The sequence below is a fragment of the Clavelina lepadiformis genome, chromosome 6, assembly GCF_947623445.1.
Source record: "Clavelina lepadiformis chromosome 6, kaClaLepa1.1, whole genome shotgun sequence".
NCBI lineage: Eukaryota > Metazoa > Chordata > Ascidiacea > Aplousobranchia > Clavelinidae > Clavelina > Clavelina lepadiformis.
The window spans coordinates 16,913,385-16,932,247 of NC_135245.1; the positions used below are offsets into that span (position 1 = coordinate 16,913,385).

Below are 18,863 nucleotides of genomic sequence, written 5' to 3' on the forward strand. Positions count from 1 at the left end.
TATTACTATGGAATTTTGTTAAATTAAGTTAAACGTTAATGTTAAATTAAGCCTTAATAGAAAATCAATGTACCAAAATACAGCAGTGAGTCATTATCACTAAAAATGCTTTGATTCAGCACAGTATATTTTCCGAAAGCGCAGTCAAAAAGTGAAAAGCAAAATTATGAAAATATTGAAGACGGTGAAATAGGTAAAAAAACAACAAACAATTTTAACGAATGTTAACTTTATACAATGACGAAAATGCGGACATAAATAAAGGATGAGGTGCTAAAATGGAATGAATGATCGCAACTTACGTTAATAATAAAAGACTATAAAAGAGGCACACTACAAATCTAACTGTACAAATAAGGAAAATTAGCGAAAAGTAACTATCCGCTCATCAATACGTGTGTGATATAATTATATACTGTACAGTATATTAGCACAATAGGTTGGTCAGAAGAAATCATTGCACCGTTGTACGGCAATGTAAAAATAACAAACATTACCAAAACGAAACTGCCAAATGATGTACTGTATTTTACGGACCATAAGGCGCACCGGGCTATAAGGCGCATTGTCAATAAATTGCTTTGATTAGTTTTTTGTTCATACATAAGGCGTATCGGACTATAAGGGCATATGGCTATAAGGCACATGTGTTACCGTATAAAGCTCATTAAAATACGTTGTGAGCATGCGCATACGCATTATGATCCATACATTAGGCGCACCGGCTTATAAGGCGCACGATCAATCTATGAGGAGAAAAAAGGATTTAAAGTGCGCCTTATGTTCCGTATAATACGGGAATTTTTACTCGTTATACATATAACACTGAATCACGAACAAATTACCAATCTACTGTTCTATGTGTTGGTTCAGCAAAGTGCAAATGTTCCTCATTTTCACATTCTTCCGTTGTCACCAAAAGAACTAAATTGTTTTCTGCCAGCTCCAAATTGCTATAAAGAGCAACAAGTATAACAGAAAGCGCACAGCGTAAAATTTGCAATGTAATCCCTTTATGCATGCAAAGATTACAGAAATCCCATCACTTACCCCCTTTTCATAATTATAATATTTTCTTGCTCATCTATAATTTTCTGGCAATCGACTGGACCATAACTGCCAGGATTTCGAAAGGGGATTCCACAAGGCATTCCAGTGATGCTGAACTCGTTAATTTTAGCATACGGCATACGTCCATTGGATTTGTGCATTGTCTCACCTGTAAAGCACCAGAGCAAAGATACCAAGGCATGCACAAACACAACTTAATATAATTAAGATAAAACAATTAGCATCAATTCTATTGTATTACATTCTATTGCTTGGAAAAATACGCAACACTAATAATAAAATTTTTTATTTCACACCGTTAGGCTAAAGAAAGACAATTTGTTGTCATAAAAAGACTTACAATATTTCTTATTAAAAATTTTTCGAACTTTCATTTGCAATTCGGTGTTTTTTTGTCTTGAAGTACTGCAAGCTGTATACAAATATATAGCATACGTTACTTGTAATGAAAATTTTTTCATACTTTATGATTAACGTGATTAATAATGACACTAATATCATTCAGGTTCATATGCAAAAAAAATCTTCAATGAGTTAAAGTTAAAAAATAAGTGCTATAAAAGTTCCTTTTAATATATGCTTGCAGTAAATGTAACTGTAGTTAATCATGTTCTTACAAATGTTTAGAAATATCACAGTAAATTACATAAAATTACCTTTTCCGCCATGTAAAATCTCAATAAAGCCACTTTGAACACTTGGCTCCAAGAAATATGGCCTTACATCCCTGCTTCCAAATGCATTGAATGTATCGTTAACAAATGCCATTCCACCAACCGCCACACCAATTTCTTCAAGTTCACCACACTAAAACAGGAACAAGTTACCTTTGTTTCGTGTACAGCACGGTTACACCATAGTATAATATGAACAGCAACATACAGCTTGAATTATTCGAGCAATTGCATTTTGTCTAAGTTTTTTTTTCATATTTCCATCCATTTCAGTTGGTGGTATGGAACTTTCAGAATTGAAGGTCTTTGCTTTCTCTTTCCAAACTTGTTTCGTTTGCTTCGGAAGTTCTCTCCACCTGCTACCCCAGAGTTTGAAATCTTGAAAAACAGCAATTAAAAATTAGTACAGAACATTTGAAAGCTTTATAAAAAAATGAACATAAATTGAAAGTAAGGAACACTGAAAACAGGCAAGACCTTACTTCATGCAAAACACTTTGATAACTTGTCTAAACTAGTACTTTCATTGTTCAGCTGTTAACATAGTGAAACCTTCATTTATGTAAATTTTGAAGTTGAGTAGAAGCTTACACCTCTTAAGATTTAACAGCGTCAATCAATGTTAACATCTTCGATATCTAAGGCTTTCTAATAACCAACATAACAGTAAACACATTTTTGGAAATTCATTACACACGTATCATGTGAGGTCACAAATAGCATGCACTTCAAGTCATGCATCATTCATTATGTATCATGCTCTTCACTAATCCAACTAACACTGTGACACAAGTTTCACAATCAAACCGAGAAAAAAAAATTACGACATGCAAATTTAGTAACGAACACAGTAAGCATGAAATCAATGAATGCAATTTATCGGGTGAAAAACAATGAAAATTATTTTCAGTGAGAACTACATTTGTGCATTTAACGACATAATGCTAATGACTCAATGAAGCAAGCGATCAATTAAGCAAACCAGCCAGAATATCAGACCTTGTACATATCTTAAATGAAACACATGTGATGCTGTCTAGAAGCTTCTCCCTTGAAAATTTGGGAAGAAATCATGCAACTGTATTAAAAATACCAATATTCTGTTTCTTAATGGAAGAACAAAATAGATTGTAGCCTGTGATTCTTCGTTTTCGAAAAGGTTTAACTTTTTGAACCCTTCGCCTTATTGATGCATTGTAATTGTAAATCCAGCGCTAAAACACAGCAGTTGTCAAAACGCTAGTAAACAAGCGGCAAAAGTATTTAGTAGTGGCAGTTTAACATACCATCATACAAGAGATCTGAGAAAGGGACAAACTTTAATCATTTTGTAAGATCATGCAATAAACATGCAATAACTACTTTAAGTTGGAGAGTTGTCCCGGACAAGGAACAGAGCTTTTTGTCAGCCAACAAGATTATTTTGGCGAAGACAACTGTTACAATCTTTGAACTTAAAGTACGTAATGGCATCTTTCAACCAGAGTTCTATCATAATAGCCTACTTCATGCGGAAATTACAGCATAGAGTTACAGTAATGAACTGTAACTTGTTTGTAAAGCAGGGAGTGCAGTTCTACAGCTTGCGGTAATACTGAAAGAGCTGATAACTATAGCAAGTATGAATTATGGCAAATAAAACTTTAATCTACGATGAATAACCTTGATTTGGTTTTTACTTAAACCAGTATTAATGGTTGCTTCATTGAGGTGCTCTGACTTTGCAGTTCTCATACCTTTTGTTTCCCACAAAGATATAAGCATATCCCGCTGGCTTTGTGAAATGTCCTTACTGAACAATGCAAATCAAATCATTAATAAGTGAGACACAAAAATTTTTTTTTTTAAATTGAAAACACAGCTTGTCTGTATCTACACGAAATATCTTACGTCCATCTGGACGGCAATTCAGAATAGCGTTTTATTAACACTTTTAGTGACTTGCATGCAAATAAACAGAGTGACATGAAAAAAATGCCATACTATTACTAACATTTACTTATTTATGACCAAAGATCGAATTAAATATACAACAGATATATACATATAAGTTAGCTATTATACATGAAGAACTAACCGAGATCTTCTAGTGCTTGCCATGTTACTCAGAAAAGAGCAAATAGTACGACAAAATTTTAACAATTTTACAAAAATTAAAACATGCAATAAACTAAACTGTTTGGATAAAAATTAGTTTTGTAAGAAGTAATCACCACTCAATATGAATTAAGAATAGAACATACACACATAAAGATAGTTGTCCTAATAAATAATATAACTTAGGGCACATGTTGCATTAAAAGCAAACGCTCAACACTAAAGTCTTACAGATGTCAAAAATTTACTGTGCACAGATATGATTTTCTTGGTGCTTGGTAATCAACAGTAAGCGCCATGTTCCAACTGCAACTCCTTTTCAAATCATAAAGGCTTCAAAGATTATCAAGAAGTTTGGCCAACCCTTTTATGTATATGGTACACGTAAGTCTTTTCCTACAGCACTATAGTATTACAATATCACAATGTTCTTTAGGCTAATAGCTTATATGCACATACTTTGATGTGAATTAAACACTTAATCTGTGAGGTCATTGTCTGTCTCAGCAAAACCAAGTTATGGGCATTGATGCTATAAAAATGTAAAAATATAAGCGATAGTAGCTGTGACATGAAATGACAAATGTTCCAAATCAATTTACTTGATATTTGTTTGTAATAAGCGATTGTTTTTCGGAGTAAATAGCCATTTATCTGCACAACTTCTTTGACCAGATTTTTGTTTAAATAGGCCATTCTTAAATGCAGTTGAGAATAAATTGCCAGCATTACTGTTCAAAGTGGATGGCTTTTAAGAGGTGGCAAGTTGTTTACAAGCACTTTTAAGAGGATGTTTTAACTAAAATCCATTATATCATATATATTGTAGTAACCGGTGCCCTTCAAAAACTTTGCTAATCGTAACTTTCTTAATTGAAATGTTTGGTCTGAAAAGCATACAAAGTAGGTGGCTTCAGGAAGAAATTGAGTTTTATTTTGAAAACATTACACCAAAATGAAGTGCTGTTTTCAATCCTCGCAGAAAAGCAATCGTTTAGACAACAACAACCTATTATTTGTCGTAATTTTGATGGCAGCCACTTGAGATGGTTGCTTTCGCATGGACTAAGATTCAAATCAAGAGCACTAGAGCCAAAGTACACATTTCAGTAATAACTCTAAACATTCTCTTGGAAAGGTAGAACAAATCTTACTGACACTTTTTAGTCGGAGGTAGTGGTATATTTTGAAATAATTACAAGAATATGTAAAACAGATAATAAAAAAGTCAAGACAGGCTTCAGAATTTCATGGTCCCAAACTAGGGTAAAGTTGGTACAACAACAACAACAAAGGTCAGTAAAGGGGTACACATGAAAAAACGTTTCCAAATTAAACAACTTCATGCATTATGTATTTACTTCCAAGTGAAGTTTCTCCCAAAATAACCAAGTTTCAGTCATTCACAATGTGCATCAAACAGAAGATTTCAGCTGGCAAACAATGTTTGGTGGTGGATAATGTTGCATTCCAAACAAATTAAAAAATTTAAATAGTTTTAATTTAAGAATTTAAAATACGAAATCAAATCAAAATATTTTACTGTTGACAATAATTATTACCATCAAAAAAACTCTGCATAATCTAACAAAACCTTCTTTTGTCTTAAGTTAAAAAGCAATGAAGCACATTCAAAAGTAATCAATTTCGCTAAGCGCAGCATCTTACATCGATTAGCAGAAAAATTCTCGGACAGCAGTTTTTGCCACAGCGTGTGCTCTGACTTACTCTGACTGCTGGTTGGTCACTATGTTTTGTTGTCTCTCTTTAAATTATTTTCTCCTAATCTCACTTGATGCCACTACTAACAGCATGATCTGCATATCAACAAGCACTTCCCAGATGTCTGCGTTGATGCCTGTCCTTTTTGGGTACGTTTGAAAACATCCCTGATGTGTAGTGCGGTACGAACTACACAGTATCGCTTAGTGGCTTGTTTACCATAGAAGGTCTTGAAGTATATCAGCATTCTTGCTGTGACTCACATGACTGAGTAAGCGCAAACAATGTCAACAGAGCAAGTTATGTATGCTGAGCGAGTCCCCAGCAGATATGGACCTTGCCTCATGACACATGACTGTGATAATGACAGCATCTTTGCCAATAGACTAATTGTTCTTAATGAATGGAGATAAATAATTTATAATTAATTACCCATCACAGTTGAGCCAAGTGGTGAGTGAACTTAAATAACGACCCACCAAGAGATCGGGTACTCGGCCAAAAATTGGGAAACAGTGAGCTGACCCTTGGCCAATGCATATATCCAAAATTGGAGAATAAAGCTACCAATGAGTGTTAGCATCCATTTACCCTAACACCAAGGTAGCAAAACGTGAGCTTAAAGCTAACATCAACAGCTCACCTTGTGACACCTTGCAGAAAATTTAAATCTTTGGTCAAAAAATGACTAACGGGCATTGGGCACCAAATCTACACTGTTATAGTAAACAGCGTCCTGTGACTGGATGTAGACCTATAGAACCCCACAGCATGACAATTTTTCTGTTTTTGTGAGCATTGAACCTGCTGGGCTTCAGTGCGATAGAGTCACTCTTTACCTTGCACATTATGAAGCGGAGCCACTCTGATTGCTCCTCCCAAAACTATTTGCCTCAGCAAAAAAGCAAGCCGGATAAATAAAATCAAGATACCCATTGCTCACTGGCTCTACACTGCTAAGGATGGCGTGGGGGACTTAATTGCCTGCTATCTGGAGATGGTTGTTTCTGTTCAACCCTGTAAAAATAGGGAATGGCAAACAGTGTAACTTGTGAACGTAGCACAAAGAAGATTGCAAAATAAAGATTACAACATATCCAGCTATTGTATCCCCATGTTCCCCATGGAATACATAGTCATCAATTTTTGGATGGCAGCATTACCCAGTTGTTACTTGACTCAAGCTCAAACATCTAGTTTGTGTTGCCAAATAACATCTTGCTCAGAGGAAGCAGGCTGATGGTAAAACAGGGATATTTTTACACAAGACATTTATTTTCTAGAGGCCGTTTATTATCATTTTTAATTTGTAATAATCTGCAAACTCATGAATGCATATAATCGACAAATAGCACTCTTTGAGAACGATTGAAACCTTCGTTTATCGAAAGTCAAGACAAATTAAATGATTGCCTTTTGCTTATGATCTGCATATCAGATGGATTTCCTTTTTGAAATACTACAATGTTAAGTTGTTCATTCACTCCACTCAGGATTTCGAAGTTCTCTGACAATCACACAAGATCACTGTACTCTGCAAGCTCGTTATGTAAGAAAGCAGCAATGTTGAGTAGTAGCCAGCTTTGTAGCCGAATGGTTAGAGCTGGCAATTAGGCAGTGTTCACTACCCAGTAGCACTACCATTGTTATGCCCTTGGGGTATTACCAATGCTTGCTCCAGTTCAGTGCTTCTGATAAACATACCTAAATTCAAGCAATAAAAAACATATGTGTATCATTCCGAACTTGCTTAAGAGCTAGCCAGATAAGTGGGGCTGGAGCAATTAAAGATTACCACAAAGGTTAATGGAAGCGAACTAAAATGACATATGAAGTTATACTTCTATCCTAGCCGCCAAATAAAGAAAACCATGTTGATTGCTGTGAAACGCTTTGACCTTATGCCACAGCAGTGGTATGCCACCTGTATATAATTGATGCAATCACACCAGCTTGAATGCAAAACTATTTCAACCTGATGCTGAATAAAAGCACCATGCAATTACCAAAATTCAATTTAATACATTGCATGAGCACTGCAAACCCGAAAAAGTGACTTTTGGCTACTAGAGTACCGGTCTATCGTTGGCTGGATTGCCAGTTCAAACACCATTGTGCATTGCACTGTGCAACAATTAAGCAGTCTTTAGAACTTGCTTGGATTCTACATTCAGTAAGTAGAAGCCCGAGGTAGATAACCTATATCTTGTCTACGAAACAGGACCGATTAAGCAGCGTTAATGCCAGACACACCAAACGCATGAAAGAACTGAAATCGAAAACTAGGCTATTTTGTTCATTTCAGCCTTTTCAGATTTTTAGTGAGATCCGTTTATAGTTTGTGCAAGGCATTCCAACATGCATCAATCACTATACAAACCTTATCCATACATACCGGTATAGATCTCAGTAGTCTACAACAGTAGCCTAAGCCATCCAATCGTACCGTACGATGACCAGCCACAGCAGTTCGACTGGATTACTTATTCGACCTATCGCTCGGTTGGATTACTCATTCCAACACGATTAACCTTCCAACAATTATTTTAAGAGATGGAAATATTCTTTTTAGCCCATACGAATGGGTAATCCGTGCGTTCTTTTTTCCCTTTCCTATGGGCTAATCCTTGACGAAGCGGGTGGGACAATCGTAACCAGCAACCCAATCCATTACACTCATGCTGTTAATCGAAATATTGAATCCAATGTGTCGTAGATTTTATAACAACCATAAATTAGTATTATCTATAAATTTTACATTAGTATTATAGTATAATTGGGTGGGTTTAAAATTTCCATAGGTGTCATTATACAAAAATATCATTAGTAGGCCTCCCGTATAGCCGCAGCCGATTTCTACTGTATCTTCCAAATGTGCTTTCAAATTAGGGAAGTCCCCGAACAAGCAAGTGTTTGTTTTGTCCTTTCAGGATTTCACTTCCCTATTTTAGTTTCGCTTGTAGTTCTGCTATTTGTATCAAATTTCAGTTCGGGTGTAAAGGTTATGTCTACGCCTACTGAGGTTTTTTGTCAGAGAATAAAGAAAGAGAGAGAGAGAGAGAGAGAGAGAGAGAGACGATATTGTTTTTCCAATATGTGATTTCACACTGCAAACCTTTCAGTTGTTTCTTTGTTACCTGTTGCTACCCGACTGGAAAGTATTGCAGTTTTCAACGAGTCATCTTGGGTGCAAAGAAGAAAAATGCAGTCGTATGTTTAGCTGCCACACATCCTACGGCGGCCTTGTGGCTGATTAAAAGGAAACCTACGCTTCCAGATTTCAGCACTTCTGTATGCGGTTTACTCTAAAGCTTGTGAGTTTTTGTTTGGTGACAGCTCGGTAATGGCGATTATGACAATTCAGGCCTGTCATGTTAGAAACAGTATTAGTTCATTACAATATTGGAAAATAGTGATGCTGTACGGTGATGAGACTGCAAAATAATTGCAGCCTAATCAACAAATACAAGGCCCTACTGGTCCTGCTCGATAAATATGCATAATTGAAGTACAAAAACTGCTTTTTCAACTTATGAAAATTACACTTCTCAAAGCGAGTTATCATCAAAAACATTGCTAATTTCTGACTTAGACATTTTTTGGTGCGCTTTCAATACCAGTATAATGGTACCATACAACAACCACTAGCCGGCAGCATGACTAAATTAAAGGTAACCTAAACCGTCATACGATAACGTTATTAAGTCATAAGCGGTCATAAGATTAAGTCATAAGTCATAAGCGGTGTCGAAATAGGCGAACTGTCAAAGTAGATATAGGCCAACTCGAATGTACGTAAAAGATAGGAATTTTGCCGGGACTAACTAAAAAGTGTCGATATATGCAAACTGTCGATACAGCTAAAATTGATACATGTGAATTGTACTGTATCTACTAATTTTTACGGATGGAAAGATGAGCTTAGTAATATTGTGTATATTAAATCTAGCACCCGTATTTTATATTTTTGGTGTAAAACCTGTTTAACTGTTTTTTTGTTCATGTTAACTTGGACCTGGCGAAAACCAGCTTTTGAGATTGAGATTGTTTGGCAACCCAGTTGCAAGACTGTAGGACTCTTTTTTGTGGGTTGCACCAAAAAGTATTTGTCTACCCTTGCTTTAATCAATAGGCAGCTAATGTTGTTGAATCCTATGTATTCTACTCTAACATGTGTACTTTTTTCTAGGAAAATGATTATCTTTGTTTTGTTAATTGCTAACTCTTTGCTTGTGAAATTGTTTTCAACTCTTGTTGCAGAGTAAAATTTTTTCAAGTAAGATGAGATAGATATATAGTAGAAATGTATGTTTAGAGTGATGTTTCTCAACATAACCAGTCGTCAGCAAACTTAGATTAATTATTAATTATTAATGCCATAAAAAAGTGAAACTACTGGCCATGTTTGTTTGCCAACCAAATGTTTGCATTTGTTAAATTTACTGCTTTGATTTAGCCTGGTGTAAAACCTTTCTTTTTATTATGGTATCTCATAAAAACAGTTGCAAATCTTGCAAAAATATGTCTACAATGTTTAATTCAGCACTAAAGATCACAAATTTGCTATATTATTTCTATGGTTTTTAAGGTATGCTTAATGCACTTGGTTATGGTCTCCATAGGTTTGTATAAAGAAAATACCCAATACCGAAGTAACAAGTTTTGCAAAAGTTAGGATTTATTTTCAAAGTTAATAGAGTTAAACCTTATCACTCCATCAAACAACCACAAGTTTAAAATGTTTTCATGTTTAAAGGAGGATAAAAGTTAAAGGTTTCTGAACAAAGAAACACAGTTAGCTGGTTCAAAAGCTAATTAATAACAGATCACAAGTTGCTAGTCAAATACTTGTTTATGACACTTTGTTCTATCAGTATGTGAATTAAATAAGGATTCTATTTTATACCATTCATTTTCTGCATAACTTATGTACACTGGTGCTGAAAGTGAAGATGCAGAGATGCGATGAAACCTTAATTTTAGAGTGAAAAGTGCGGCACCTTTTTTTCAAAACGGAAGTAATGCCTAAAGAAAAAATAACCTCTTTTATTACCATATTGACATCTTTCTGTATTTTTCTGTTTTAAGAAAATTAAGGCGCACCACCCACATCACAAAGTAGGCACTTGATGTCGCACTTATAACATCTATTAGTTTGGATGCATGACCTCAAAGTTTTATTAAAATTGCTTTGTTTTTTAAAAAGTGCATCGGTAGGATTGAAGTTAATCTTTTCCCCCATAATAGTTTCGCTTGTCTGTTGGTCAGCTATCTGTTCTCATACATCAAAGCCTTTTTCATTGTCTTGGCGACAAAACACAAGCTTGACAAAAGATGACATTATTAGCTATAGCTGGTAAATTACTAATAAGTTTCAAACACAAGCATTGAACCAGCCAAAAATAACATTACACTAGATTGATTATGCCTTGAACATTGTTTAATAGACAGATGGATTAATTATACAGTTAAATGCCATAATATGTTTGCATTAACACTAAAATGACCGCACTTTCAAACTACCGAGAACAACCAAGTACATCAATTGAGGCACAATACAAATAAAATACAATTCGTTCATTTATTTAGTAAGAAAAACATCCTTGAAGTACAACCTTCATTGCCTTTTCTCCTTTTAAATGTCCACTGCTCACAAGCACGTGCTACTCTCGATTAACATCGCTGACTAAGCACGAATTTCTACAGTGAAGTAGGACGCTGGAGAGAAATAATCCAGGTTTTGTGTGACCTCACCGTGCTCAATTACACCTCAGACAATGCTGATTATCATTTCTTGATTGTCGTTTTTCCATTTCTCACTTTGTAGTGTTGGTGTAGACTGCAATCACATCTTCCGTAAATTCAATGTGAAATTGTAAGCTGTGTGTGTCAATTGATGCGCTAGGTCGTTCTATGTATATATATGCTTAAATTTGGCATTTTAATCGTAAAACCTCCAAAAGACAGACAAACTGAGCATTGTAAGAAACAAATTATTGTCAAGAAGTTTCAGCAGAAAAAAGTGATGCCCAGCGGAGATTCAAGAAATAGGTTACTTGAAATGCATCAATCGACACGCTTGGTCATTCTAGTGTTAAAATGAATTTTTGAAAATGTCATATTTCTAAGAAGTGTTTAGCGTGATTAGTGTAGCCTAGCCATCGACTTCTGTGAAAACTATAACAAATATACTGTGAACCCGGGCACCAACTTAATTTAACATTGAATACTATCTGCGTGTGATTTGTGGTTAGTTCTCTTCGCCTTTCTCTTTTAACTCTTTGGCGAGCACATGTGAAATGCAAACTGAAAGATGGCCAAATAAAATCTTGGCGCTGATCTGCATACTAATTAGTATATGTGTTTTTGTTGCAAACCAAAGGAATATGTTATTTTTTTCAAAGCTGAATTTATGGAAATTAACAGAGAAACGATCTTATTTTGTGGAAGTGATGATAAGGCTTATTTTGCACAGTGTCCACTTGTTCGATCTTATTTCGTAGTTAAGGCCATTTACGATTATTATGTCAGGTGTCGATATGGAACTGTTTCAGTTATGTCGAGTGTGCACTCGGAAAACACTTTGTAAATTTAAGACATTGCTGGTAAGTAGTTAACCAAGCACAAATCCTTAGCAAAATAATGACGTACCCATCTCTGGGCTAGGCTATAAAATATGTGCATAAAATATCAACATAATAATATAAACAAGATGTGACAAGAATAACGTAAATTGTCGCAATGATAACGATATATATATAACAATAACCACTAACTTGATGTTGTCATACCATGCCACACCCCAACGATTTCCAAAAATCAATGCTTATGTGTATGTACCATGCGTATCTTTGCCTGTTTGGGCCAAACTTGCAATGTCCTAAAGTGCTGATCCTTTTTCTTTATTAGAGTGATGGCAACATGAAACGAATTTTATAATTAGTTGAATTAAGTAGGGTATGCCATAAAAATTATTTCAGCAATGAAGAAATTTTTTATGTGAATCTACTAAGCCCATTATTATGGAAAATTCTCTTTTATGAAACTGTGCTGAAATGCCTAGAATTAGCTGGCATCTGTAAAGGTTTTTAAATATTGTAGTTTAACCCTATAAATACAATAAACAGGCCAAGTGGAAACATTAGACTTGTGATCAAACCCACTACACTATAAATAGGGGATGAACATGCTTGTTTTTATTTACCAATAAGTTGCGATAACCACCAACAATGCAGATGACATCTGTAAAACCCAGATGATAGTAAGATTTTTCTGCTTGTCACATGTTTAAAGGGTTGCAAGATGCATGTGCAATCACATCAAGGTTTTCAAAAAAGCAGTTGCTTTTGAGTAAAAGAAAGTTGACTAAGTTTTTGTGTTAAAAGGTCTTGGTTAACAATTTAATTCTTTTCTTCTGGTGATCAAAGATCAAAGATTTGCCCATGGTTTTAATTTGTCAAAAATGTCTAAAACGTTATGACCAAGACCAAATTTTGTGACGGTATGGTTGCTCTGATTTTAAGTTAGATGATTTAACAATTTTCTAAATCTTAAGATTTGTTTTGAAGACTTTGTTTGAAACCCACTGTTATTACTGACGTTGTCTTGTCATAAATCTTTTTTGCTTTGATAAGTTTATTTTGAAAATTGTTTTGCGATGTAGGTCATGTCAGACAGGTTACAATAGTTTATCAGACTCATTGTTGCATAATACATTAACAAATTTTATGTTGGAAAGCACAAATTTGAATAAACAGCTGACACAATCAAGAAGAAATGTTACATTAATGTAATAGACCAGTTCCAGCAAGAATTTAACTGATCGATGTGCTGCATAGTTGTCGGTTGTTTTTGCTTATGACATAATGTACTGATAATGTTGTCGGCTCAGTAACTGAGTGGTTAAAATACTGAGCACGCAATAATGCAACCCACATTCCGTTTTCGATATCCATTGGAGATACTGTTGTACTGCCCCCTAGGCAAGGCATTAGCAATGCTTGCACCTGTTAGTACACCTAGTGAACAGTTCAAAATTGTCAGCATTCTGAAATTTAAAAAAAAAAATATAAAAAAATGTGACAATTAGTCGGAACTTACACATCGGATAACTTGGCAACCTTTAAATATCATAGCATATCGTGCCACCAATGCACATTGGCATTTAGAAAACAACTCAAAAAATAAATTTGCTTTAAAAACTTCGGTTCCCAAAAATTTTGCGGAAAAATGAAAAAATTGACCTTGCAAGCGTTGTCAAATTGAGAAAATTTTAAACAGAAACCCTATTTATTTCTTAAACATTAAGAAACGTTTATTGGTTATATACAGTACAGTCGAAATCGGTTAATCGCATAGTAAATTTGCCAAGCTTTTTTATGCGATTAACCGATGTATGCGTTTCCTACATTTTCTCCGCTATTCTCTTTTTTAAACATCGGCGCACACATTCTTGCATTATGACGCAACAAGTGAGCTTCCTTCTTTTCGATTTCGAAACATGAAAAAACGAAAAAAAAACCGTATACGTAGGCTACAGTACAGTACCGTACAGGTATTCTATGTTTCTGCAGTGGTTTGTGCTTTGCGACGTAACAATCTTTTAAATAAAAATTAGTCTTGTTGTTCTATTGTGATGTAACAATCCGTAACAATCCGTAAATGAAACGTAGTTTTGTGGTTCATAATCACTGTAGAGAAGGCCTTTTTTCGTGAAGTTTTACTTTATTGTTCAAATCATTCACGTGCCACTTAACACTTCATCAAAGGAAATATGCGGTTAAGTGATACAAGTCTACAAATCAATCAAGAATTTCTATTCGATTAACCGATTGATACGATTAACCGTTATGCGATTAACCGTTGAATTTTCTTCACAAGTGAATGGGAATGGTTTGGGATTATGCAATGCTATGCGATTAACCGATGTATGCGATTAACCGATATGCGATTAACCGATTTCGACTGTACTTAAATGCAGTCATGGTATCTTGCCATGGCAATGCTTTTCTCATATAAGCACCAAGTAAAAATTTTTTCAGTTGTTAGTTCTTAATTCTATAGTAATAATTTTTTTATTGTCTCGACCCTAGATTGAAACTGTTAGTTACAGACATTACAGTTTATTTTCATGAAGTGAATAAAGGTAATATAAAAGATGCACAGCATGCAGGAGGAGGAGGAACGTTTAAACCTTCTCCTCCCACTCTTCAAATCTGCTTTGAGTGGAGATGAAATCAACTCCCTTACAGAAAAATTGATAAAAGCAAGATTTGTCAGCAAAGGTAAGCTGACTGGCTCAATATATTATTTTCATTTTGCTTTTCGTATGTGTCAGCGTATAGGCAAGCTTTTAAGCATGTCTAGATCACCTATAAAATGTTACCTTCAAAAATTTCACTCTGACAGCAGAAAATCCTTACTGCCAATATTACTGACTTGCAATCTTCTCTAATCAATGCCAAATGAACAATTTGTTTAACAGCATAATTAAAGAATGAAGAAAGAAGTCGTTGTAAATAGTCAGACAAGCAGGTTATTTTGCAGAAAGTTGTGTTACTGTTGATAACGATTACATTAATTATAGAACATATTTTGTTCAAAAACACAATGCATTGTTATGAAAATGCAGCAACACCAAGATGAGTGAATGCCACAGACTAAGACTTTCATGGTGTGAAGTGCAATTATTCTTTTGCAACTATTTACTATTTTCTTCAATATATTCTTATCAAAAGCTAAGATATACCTTGGGCTTATATGGGAATTAGAGGCTAAAACCAATATTTTGGTCCTAAAAACTGGTGGTGAGTTTATGCGTTGGATTGGTCTATATGCCAGCGTATTAAATGGCACATTAAATGAAACAAAAGATTTTTGAAGTATTTGTCAAGCTTCATCTAAAAATATAAATTTATGCATTTAAATTTAATAGTTCTAATTAATTGCAGTTATTAACTTTGATGTTACATTAATGTCATATAAATGGAAAAGAATATCTTTTATCAGATGATCTTTCATTTATTATGAATGCTGAGGATGGCGATAAAGTTGATTGCCTGTTTAAAGCCATTTTGAAAACACGGAAACGTGGGATTGAAATCACTCTTCCCTCTTTTTTGGATTTAATTAGTAAGTTATTTCAGCACTTTTATAAGAGGAAATTTCTTTTACTTTTGGTTTGCGTGGTTTTGCGAATGCACTGTATTGCTAGGGTGGTTATTTTGTACATGGGGTTAGTTGATTGATGTCTATTGCTTTATATTAACAGGACACTTTGAAGTTGCATTTTACAGATAAACCAAAGATTGCAAAAATATCTGAAAAATGTTTTGAAAATGATGAAAATGTTCTGTGGATTTTGCGGTCATGGAACGATATCATGCCAATGCAGGTTACAATCCAAGAAATGGCATGGATGTTCACTAAAACGTAAACCTCAGATATCATTGATGTTAAACTTGGTTAAAATTTTGCTATATGATGTTGCATATTAATATTTAACTTCTTGTTGAAAGTCAACAAGTATTACAATCTTTTACATTTTGTGGCAGTTAAAGTAAACTTACGTTAACTGATGCTTTGTATTTGAAGAAAACTTTCTGATTCCAATCCGCTTCTCGACTTCATCTACTTTATGGCTTCACCTGAGCCTGATTCTAAAATGATAATAACAGATGTTGTTGATATGCTGAAACAGAAAATGTCAACAACAACAACACCAGATTCCAGTTTGTTTTTATTGGATCCAGAGGTTAAAAACATTTTTTTTCCATTTTATGATGCCTTGTGTTATTGTATAATTGTAAAAGCAATTTTATTTTTCTACTTAAATTTACTATAGATATAATGACTAGCCACTTTGTATGACTGTTGTGTGTGTCACAGAAGTATCTTGTAAGCTCTAGTGCTTGTATCTGTCTACTATTTGTTAGATGTAATAATCTGTTGTCGTATAGCTGCCATTAAAATTTTATGTAGTTGATTGCAGTAGGTGTTTTTGGAACTACAGTAGTAATAAATTATTGTCAAAGAAAATAGTACATTGGTGAAATAATTTGACAAAAAATAATAATTTATAACTATAAAACTCATCAGGGAAACACTGGGAAGTGAAATAGGCAATGTACGAAAGAAAAAATCCCGTTTTAATAAACAAAAGTCGAAGGGAATTAAATCAAATCAGTAAACAGTAGAATCTATGCATTGAAAGATGTGGTGTGTGAGGCATTTTTTCCTTCTACCTTGTCTTTTTTTAACCCTGGTCATTAGCATAGTATCCATACGTTTCCGTCACACTAGAGTCATTGCCTTGCCTTAATCTTTTATATTATTTTTTATAGGTTGAAGCAATATCAACAGATACAGTAAATGGAGAGTATGCAGCTGATGTTGAAGGGAAACTGTTTCCTTTAATTCCTTTACTTCAAAGACAATTAACATCTGATAAAATAGTTGTGATTGCCACTCAGATGCATACCTGTCAGCATCTTTCTAATCGTAAGAAAGCTTTAGTTAATACTACTAAGTTCTGGTGTTTATTTTACGAAGTTTTAAATGCATGCACAATTGTACATTAAACAAACACCACTTATGTTTTGCATATGGTATTTGTTTTTGTTTTCTGTACATTTTTTTGAGTTAATGTAGTTACATAATTTGACTATTTGACTATTTGACTAAATATGCATGTTTGCATTTAGCAGATAAAAGGTCAAACAGATAAAACCATAAACATTTGGTGTGTTACTCATTTGAATAATAGTGTTTATAATTTTCAGCCCTTAATTGAACATTTTCTTAACCTACTATCTAATAGGAATGTCCCAAATAAAAAAATTAAAATTTGTTGACTAGAAATAGTAGATTTTGAGATTTCAGTGAATCAAATTCGAACTTGCTAGCTTGGCTTATTTCATGTAAAGTAGTATATTACAAGTCAAGGGAATCAAACTTAAAACTGTTACATTGCAGGATGATATAAAATAAATCAACCATTTTTTGCATATATATTAAATCAAACATTTGGAGACTGAAATGTTTACTTTTGCTTTAAAATTACTCTTTACAAAAAACATTTGTACTGAAACTGTCCGCAAGATTCGTATTCATGAAAAAACAAAAATGGGTTTACATTTGCATATAGTTTTGTTTGATTTGGTGTATACCTGCTAGTTAATTACTTGAAACAGCGACTGGAAATTAAAACTTTTATTAGAAAAATCTTGTGTATCTTAAAACTTTTACAATACAATTTTTAAGAAACCACTCACTATTTATATAAAGAACTTGTATATTATTTGTAGAATTACTTAAAACAAACTTGTAATTTGTTGAAAAAGCTTAACCCTCAATATTAGTTTTACATGTTAATAAATGTTCTCAACAGAACTTTTAGCTTTCACACCAGAAATATTAGACAAGAGATAACATTGCAAAGGCTAAACTTTTTTAGCTAATCTTGACATATTTGGATAGTTGAGAAAGTTTGATATTAAATTAGTTTGGTAAATATATCGGATAAAACTATTAAAATGATCCTATTTCCAAGATTAATATTCCTATTATTTAGTTTGATTTATTCTGGAATTGAGTTTAAGATGGAGACGAGAATCGTTTGGCCTAAGTTTAAGAAACGTTTCATGTGTAAATCAGCCTTTGAGCTATATAATTTCTAACAAATCTATTTCATAATCTATACTATAATAAATTTCTATTATGACAGATGGATTATTAAAAGTTACTTCTGCCAATACAACTGGTCGCACTGAAAATTTAGCTCATGTATTTGCCGACTTCTTGAAAGATGATGCAAAAGCAAAATGGCACAAAGACTTTTTAGCAGCAGTTAAAGTCTCAGGTTTGTTCGCTTAATATATCACCACGATAAAAGTTAGTATGCTTTTTGCTACGGTGAATTTTGTTGTATTACATATATTTATGTACCAATCTTTGAGATATACTCATTTTTTAAGTTAAATTTGTATTTCATTTGTATATTTTATTAGTTATATTTAGCTTTCTGGATAGATAGACTTAGAACTTTCACATTAGCTGTAACTTGCAAACAGAAGTCGATATAAAATCTGACCTGACATAGAAATACTTTATGAATATTGATTTAACTAAATTTTTGTTTTATTTACAGTATCTAACAGCATTTTTGACATAATCGCTGGTTACTTTCTTACATCCAACGAACACCTTCTGTGGATCTTAAAAAGTTGGGACACCTTGCACAATAACCTTGACATTGTGAAGATGGCTGCTGAACATCAGCAGGTTTTACCAATGATGTAA

General features: G+C 33.9%; 2 protein-coding genes across 6 annotated transcripts in view; one reads left to right on the forward strand and one right to left on the reverse strand.

Annotated features, from left to right (window-relative positions):
• Nucleotides 1-109: 109 nt before the first annotated feature.
• LOC143461974 (uncharacterized) lies at nt 110-8,167 on the reverse strand. Of its 4 annotated transcripts, none has more exons than XM_076959943.1 (7): nt 7,960-8,167; nt 3,408-3,537; nt 1,954-2,123; nt 1,728-1,878; nt 1,412-1,483; nt 1,051-1,219; nt 110-953 (listed from the first exon to the last, which is right to left on the reverse strand). In XM_076959943.1, the coding sequence occupies exons 3-7, from the start codon at nt 2,011-2,013 to the stop codon at nt 842-844; spliced, it is 564 nt and encodes a 187-aa protein (XP_076816058.1). In that variant the 5' UTR covers nt 2,014-2,123; nt 3,408-3,537; nt 7,960-8,167; the 3' UTR covers nt 110-841. The 4 variants fall into 4 exon arrangements, with proteins under 4 accessions (XP_076816058.1, XP_076816057.1, XP_076816059.1 ...); XM_076959942.1 differs by having other exon boundaries at nt 3,408-7,268; XM_076959944.1 differs by lacking the exon at nt 3,408-3,537.
• A 6,480-nt stretch (nt 8,168-14,647) lies between these two features.
• Nucleotides 14,648-18,863, forward strand: part of LOC143461760 (E3 ubiquitin-protein ligase rnf213-alpha-like) — a 40,559-nt gene continuing 36,343 nt past the window's right edge. The window contains exons 1-7 of one of the 2 annotated variants that reach the window (XM_076959622.1): nt 14,648-14,848; nt 15,573-15,695; nt 15,860-15,995; nt 16,158-16,317; nt 16,907-17,063; nt 18,289-18,423; nt 18,712-18,859. In XM_076959622.1, coding sequence (XP_076815737.1) covers nt 14,722-14,848; nt 15,573-15,695; nt 15,860-15,995; nt 16,158-16,317; nt 16,907-17,063; nt 18,289-18,423; nt 18,712-18,859 — 986 coding nt within the window. In that variant the 5' untranslated portion in view covers nt 14,648-14,721. The remainder of the gene's footprint in view (nt 14,849-15,572; nt 15,696-15,859; nt 15,996-16,157; nt 16,318-16,906; nt 17,064-18,288; nt 18,424-18,711; nt 18,860-18,863) is intronic. The other variant, XM_076959623.1, reaches the window with a different exon arrangement.